The sequence below is a fragment of the Carassius carassius genome, chromosome 28 (genome assembly GCF_963082965.1).
Source record: "Carassius carassius chromosome 28, fCarCar2.1, whole genome shotgun sequence".
In the NCBI taxonomy this organism is placed as follows: domain Eukaryota; kingdom Metazoa; phylum Chordata; class Actinopteri; order Cypriniformes; family Cyprinidae; genus Carassius; species Carassius carassius.
Genome location: NC_081782.1, coordinates 26,175,618 through 26,183,155, shown reverse-complemented (window position 1 = coordinate 26,183,155; position 7,538 = coordinate 26,175,618). Strand labels below are relative to the sequence as shown.

The following is a 7,538-nucleotide window of genomic DNA, read 5'->3' as shown; positions in this document are numbered from 1 at the left end:
GAGAATGTTCAGTTGGCTAGTAATCTAAAATAGGACCTCTGTACACTTTTTCTTTTTTTACAAATTTAAATAAAAAAATACACAATTAAACCTTTAAAAACTAATTAGATACATTAATTTCGCTTAAAAAGGGGATATTGAGTAGTACTAGCAACGGCCCTGATCTTGACCCTTGGTATGAAGAAAAATAAATGCTGGTACTTGTCACTCTTGAAGTTGCCCATCCCTGATCTCAAAAATCATTGAAAGCACCCCCACCCTGCACTTCCCCTTAAACTACAGACTCAGAGAATCTCAAAAATGTCCAGCACTGATAATATGCTTACATCATTATTGTATTGCATCTTTCAGAACAGAAATATGGAAAAGCTGAATGTGTACAAAACTCTCAGACAACAACTGGATAATGGTATGTAATTGGTTTTCTGTTGTAATAATGAAATTATATTAGATACAGTGTATCATCACATATACATGGACTGAAAACTTCTGCTAGTTTTATTCACTTCTGCTTTGCCTGATTTTTAGATGAGATTACTCAAAATGGCTTTGATGCCAGGGTAAAGGATTTATTGCTTAAACATGGTGCAGAAGGAACATCAGGTATTCTGTTATTTATCTTTACAGTTTTGCTTAAGACTTATATTCATTTAATTAAATTTATGCATCCTCTTATCGGGCGCCGTTTGTAAAGCTGTTCATGCTGAAAATAGCAGCAACATTTTGTCACATTTAGCTTCAAACAATGTAAAAAAAAAACGGTCTGAATTTTTTGACGGTCACTTTTTAGCACATTTACAACAATATTTGTCAACTTAGAGATATTTTAAATAGTTAAATATAAATGTTAAATGTTAAACCTAAATGTTAAATGTTAAACCTAAATGTTAAATGTTAAATCTAAATGTTAAATCTAAATGTTAAATCTAAATCTAAATATAAAATATAAATGTTAAATATAAATCTAAATGTTAAACATAAATGTTAAATCTAAATGTTAAATATAAATGTTAAATCTAAATGTTAAATATAAATGTTAAATCTAAATCTAAATGTTAAATCTAAATATTAATGTTAAATCTAAATGTTAAATCAAAATCTAAATATAAATGTTAAATCGAAATATTAAATCTAAATCTAAATGTTAAATCTAAATGTAAAATCTAAATGTTAAATCTAAATCTAAATGTTGAATCTAAATGTTTCGGGTAAAACTAAATATTTAGCTAATATGCAAATTCAAAATGCCGTTGAGGTCAGTGTGTGTTTATAGCATCGTGTTAAATAAGGAACGAATAAAAATATTTTCCGGACTATAAGTCGCACTTTTTTCATAGTTTGGCTGGTCCTGCGACTTATTTATCAAAATTAATTTACATGAACCAAGAGAAAACATGACCGTCTACAGCCACGAGAGGGCTCTCTATGCTGCTCAATGCTCCTGTAGTTTTTATATTTTCAACTCCACTAATGTGATTTTTTTTTATAGAATTAGAAAACCCAAAATCGTTATCTCTATAATATTTTTTCAATTATTTTATGTGATTTTTTTTTCTTGTATAGGATCTCATATGATGAACACTTTTTATTTACTGTTTTATGGCGTTATGATTGTTATTGTTAAATACAACCGTCTTACACTGATCTTTTATGTTATAAGTTTGGCAATAATAATAAAAAGAGGTACAGGTGCCACTACCACTTCACAGCATCACTAACTCCACAGTCCAGTTCAGTTTCTCTCAGTGACTCTACAATGTCTGCACACGTCGAACAGCTGCTCGAAGATCTCACCTTTGGAGAAGACTGATGATTTTATACTCTAAAAATGTAAGTATTACTACTCAAAAATGAAGATTAACCCATAATGAACTGCATCCTTTGCCCACCCCAACACTTACATGCAATAATAATGATAAATGCCAACCAATAATTATATACATTTTTGTGCTTAAAATTACATTTTAGCAAAATAAGCAAAATTTATTTTCTGTCGTGACATAGCTATACATGAATATACACTAATGCAGTTGATGTGAATGCATCAGTTTTCAGTCAAGCAATTAATACACGAATAGATAAAATATTTATATTTTATTTACTGACAACAAGAAACATGTTTAAATGATTAAAAGAATGTATAAATGTTAGCATCACAATAAATGCATACATGTACAAGTCAACAACACATTAAACAAAGCTTCATTCAAACTTACTGTTCTAACAATCATGTATTTACAGATGGTGAACCCCACATCTTACTATCATCCCAACACAGCTGTGCCAATTCTGCTGCTGCACTGTGCTTCACAGTCTCACTCTTCTCAACGGGGATGTCATTGAGCAACAGGATGAGGAAGACCATGATGTCGGCTCTCTCAACCACACAACCTTGAAGCGAGAGCAGAAGAACACGTGCAGGACAATCTGACTGCTGTGTCTGCTCCAAACAATTGTGTGCCTGCTCTCCATGAGCACCACTACCTTTAAAACATTTACACACAGTTTACAAGTACATGCATTAATTTATTATTTTTGTAGTGGGCTAAACCACTGAACTGGTTCAAAACCAGCAGTATGTCTGTGAGCACAGCTCTTTTCTCCGGGTGGATCAGAGGATTGTAGGCCCCTGTAATAAGAGCACTGTCAATGACTTCAGATAAAAGCTCCATCACATTTTTTGATGATGCTTTTGAAGCTTCTGAAAGTCAGCCTTCATTGTATAAACAGAAACCAGCAGAACAAACTTTACCAAAATCAAATCCTCAGTGTCTTTTGGTCTTTCTCTAGATGCTCTCGCTGCTCTGGGGACACCGATGAGGAAGAGGCCACAGCAGCATCTGGTCCTGATGAGAGCTGGAGTGATGGAGCATCTCATCCATATCTCTGGACCATTTCCGGATGCTGCAGTGGACTTCTCCATCCTCAGTGCACACACCAGTCTGCAGACATTTTCATAACCTACACAAATACACACACACACACACACACACACACACAATACAAAAAGTCAATACTTTATTCTTTTTTTTTCAGGTATTTCCTTTTTTCCCCTTTCCTGTAGGTCCTGCTCCACCACAAAAGATCTGCAGCAAATGCACAGAAATCAACAATAAGAAAAGTGCTGTTATAACTCTTTGAAATTACACTAATTAAAATGTTTCATTTATTTTTGTAGTGTACTTACACAAATCCTTTGATGGCAGCATTCCTTCATCAGTCACTCTACAGCAGATAAACATAATCTTTTCCTGTAACATCCAGACAAGAGTCAGTCTCCTCTGTGATTTATCTGTGACTACGTTTACATGCTGTTAAAATTCGGGTTATGGTCGGGTTAAGGTCAATACTTGGGTTTCTGAAACATTCGGGATAACCCGTTTACATGCGTGAGCAGAGAGAGTTACCAATCCCGATGTAAACGGCGACGCACGGTTAGCGTCTGGACGTACGGACAACAAGACGCAATATGCGTCATTTCCGATTCTTCTTCCTGTATCCAAAGACAACAACAACAACAGCAGCAGCAGGCGGATAATGAATAGTTTGGGGCAGATAGCGATAGTCTTTGTTTGCGCTTTGGCGCTGGTAATGATCCACCAGCAGCACTTGACACTACTGTGCCTCTATACTGCACGCGGGGTTTTTTTATGCGCCGTCTCTACTCAAAAGACCAAGATTCCTTGCGAATAGAACATGCGCAGAACACACATTTTGATGGGGATATGCCGATACGCGTTTACAAGACCAAATATTCGGGTTAGAAAAGGGGTACCCCAGGTATAATATCCCGGTTTTTAAAAACCGGGATATGAGCATATCCGGGTTTTTGCCGGTGTTTACATGGCCGTGCGCGACCGGGTTATTGCTAATATCACGGTTTTGAACGGGTTATTGGCTGCATGTAAACGCAGTCACTGATATACTGCATCTGCATGTTGAGTTAGTAAATTATGTAACTCGCTTTTTATCCAACACAAATTTTCCTAAAATTATCAATATTGCAAATGGACAAATAAAATAGATAACCTGTGTTTAGTTACTGTATGTAGATTTGTTTGATTACATGACTTACACTCATCTAAAGCAGTGTTGACAACAATGAGTGAACTCAGATGCCTGTTTCATGTCTGTTAAATGTGCTCACCTGCAATACTTATAGAAAGACTATCCTGTCAGATGATAGACATTTAGTAATAGTCTTCAAGATGTATATATGGTTTATATAAATCCCAAATATGGAGCTCCCCTGTTAGTTATTCATTATAAAACGTGTTTTTAGCACAATCACAAATATGCTATATTATGTATGTAACAAACAGGGTTAAGATTAAGCCAGGATCGGGCCATGGCTCAATTAGTCTTGCCTGTGAAACCAGAGGATAGCGTCTTTACACCTTTTGCTTATATGTTGCTGACTTTACACCTTAGATTTAATAGATTATCAACTCCAAAGTCAATACCACTGTATGAAAATAACTTGTACTCTTAAATTTAAATAATTATTTCTTGAAAAAAATATATTCTCACCATTGTAACACAGCAAGCCGTCATATTCGTCTTCTTCCCAGTTTAACGGTGGTTGGCATCCAGCTTATTGGTGCAATACCGCCCTCTTCTGTTCCGGAGTGTGGATCAGATAATATGTTTTCCTACTAAACGTACACATCACTCACATTGTTCCCTAACATTAACCCATTTGTGCCGGATGCTGCACGCGCAACATTACATCTGCCGCCGGTTACTGCATTGCGCAACTTTAAATCTCCTGCCGGCTGCTGCGTGGCGCAGCATTTTGTACTCGTCATACTTTTCACGAGGCGCGCAGCATATAACGCACTGTCATTGGTTCAAATGCACATGTGGTGGGTCTTGTTGGTTTTTTAAAGACCACGTGACCCCCAAATTGTACTGTGGTTCGCTGAAAATCACGTCAATCAATCAGACATACACGTGCACTTGTTTTGGGTTGTTTTAAAACGCGAGCGGGAAAATGGCAGCGACTGAAGATGATTTTGACAGCGAGGGCAGTGACATTGAGTTGGATGATAGTGAAGAGTTTGAGAGAGAGGAGGGGGTAGAGGATTATAATGAAAACGACGATCCTTTAGATAGAGCACAGGAGTGGGATTTGTGGGACACAGACGGAGAGGAGGAGGACGGCTTTTACGGATTCCAGGTAGACTGGAGAACTGAGGGTTACCAGCCGCGCAAGGCGAAGCAGTTCACCCGCAAACCGGGGATGAAACAGCCGATCCCCGTGGATGCTAGCCCCCTGGATGTCTTTTCGCGTATTTTTACCGATGAGCTTTGGGACATGTTGGTGATGGAAACTAATCGGTACGCCGAACAGACGCGCGGTCAGACCCCCACCAACTCGAAGTGGAAACCTGTCTCCAAAACGGAGATGAAGACATTTGTCGGGCTGTGTCTCGCCTTCGGTATTATGAAGCTGCCAGCACGCAGGGATTTCTGGAGGCAGACTAAATGGTTGTACCAGACCAACGTCCCCAAGGCAATGGCAAGGGACCGCTTCGACATGATCTGGAGGTAATGATTTTTTTTTTTATGCATAACTAGCATAATAAATAACATAATAAATAATAATATAATAATGTGATGATGGTTTATAATGATAATAATAAATAAAATATTGTTAATATATAAATACTGACATAATGAATAAATAGCATAACAAGTAATACAAAAATGGCATAATGAATAAATAGCATAATGAATAAATAGCATAATAACTAGTAATACAATAATGGCATAATGAATAAATAGCATAATAAATTATATAATGATATAATTATGGTGATGATGGTTGATAATGATAATAATAAATACAAAAACGTTAATATATAAATACTGTCAAAATGAATAAATATCACAATAAATATTAATACAATAATGTCATAATGAATAAATAGCATAATAAATAGTCATAATTATGGCAAAATGAATAAATAACAATACATATAAATACTATAAATATACACACGACAGTACATATAAATAAATACAATGATGACAATAAATGTTATGTTATAAATTAATCTCATCATATGCATTTTCAGATATCTCCATCTCCAAGACAACATGGACCCTGCTGTGGACAAAACGGACAAGCTCTGGAAGATCCGGCAGTGGATGGACCTCCTCCAGGTTAGATTCCAGGCGCTCTATGAGGTCAATGGCTTTGTGACTGTGGATGAGTCCATGGTTAAGTACAAGGGACGCCTGGGCTTCCGGCAGTACCTCCCCATGAAGCCGGTGAAGTGGGGAATAAAGGTGTGGGTCATGGCGGAGAGCAAAACAGGCTACGTCACACATTTTCAGGTTTACACGGGTGCCATTCAGGGTAAGACGGAGAAAGACCTGGCTCACCGGATAGTGTCAGACCTGGTGGCCCCTTATTACGGGTCCAACCTGTCCGTATACATGGACAACTTTTACACCAGTGTGAAGTTGATGGAGGACCTCAAGGTCAGGGGGGTGCAAGCTTGTGGAACGGTTCGTGCCAACAGGAAGGACCTCCCCAAGATTAAGGAGCTCACAAAGAAGGCTGAGTTGAACAAGCATGAGTTCAATGTGGCGCAGCGGGATGACTTGACTTTCTGCATCTGGCAAGACACCAAGGCTGTGATGGTCCTCTTCAACTATCATGACCCAACAGCTCATGGGTTCGTGAGGAGGAAGGCCAATGGTCAACGCCAGACAGAGGTTCGGGTGCCAGCATGCCTTGCTGACTATCAGCAACATATGAAAGGAGTCGATCTTCTGGACCAGATGGTGGGCTACTATCAGATCCATCATCGGTCTACGAAGTGGTGGAGGAGGATTTTCTTTTATTTTGTTACGGTGGCGTGCTACAATGCCTTTGTGGCTGCCAGGTCTGTGGGAGGAGCGGAGTGGAAGTACAGGAGGGGCGGCTACAAGGACTGGCTGGAGGATCTGACCCAGGAGCTGATCGTCCCCGTCACTGCAAGAAGTGCTCCTAATGTGCTCCCCACCACCCCAACTGGAGCTTCTGCTGAGCATGACCTGGTCCAGATCAACAAAAAGAGGAAGACCTGCAGGGAGTGTTCTCTGAAGCACTGCGGCACCGACGTGCGTCCTGGATCAACTCTGATGGGGTGCAGGCAATGTAACCTTCCCCTTCACCGCGAGTGCTTCATGTACCACGTCGTTCGCCACAAATGATTTGTCTGTCTATGTGAGGAGGAGATGTGAGCCATGAGCTCAGAGACTGAGACTGTTCCCAGTTCCACCTCAGGACTTTCCCCACCTCTCTCTCATAACAAGATGCATTGTTCAATGTGTTGGCATGTTTAAATGTCATTTTTTATATTTTATATGATTAATGTATTTATTTATTTTTTCCCATATGATTCTGAGAATTTTTAGAAAAATGTTTTATGTTAGTGCCAATGTTGCCATGTTTTAATAAAAACTGAGATTCTTACCTTTAAAATGCACTTTATTTCATGTTTCTAAGTGCTACAGAGGCTTAGATATTAAGGTTTTGGTAGGCG

General features: G+C 38.5%; 1 protein-coding gene across 1 annotated transcript; it reads left to right on the top strand.

Moving 5' to 3' along the window:
• The first annotated feature begins 4,993 nt into the window (after positions 1-4,993).
• On the top strand, positions 4,994-7,206 carry LOC132108315 (piggyBac transposable element-derived protein 4-like). Its single transcript, XM_059515019.1, has 2 exons — positions 4,994-5,550; positions 6,081-7,206. The coding sequence occupies exons 1-2, from the start codon at positions 4,994-4,996 to the stop codon at positions 7,204-7,206; spliced, it is 1,683 nt and encodes a 560-aa protein (XP_059371002.1).
• Positions 7,207-7,538: the final 332 nt, after the last annotated feature.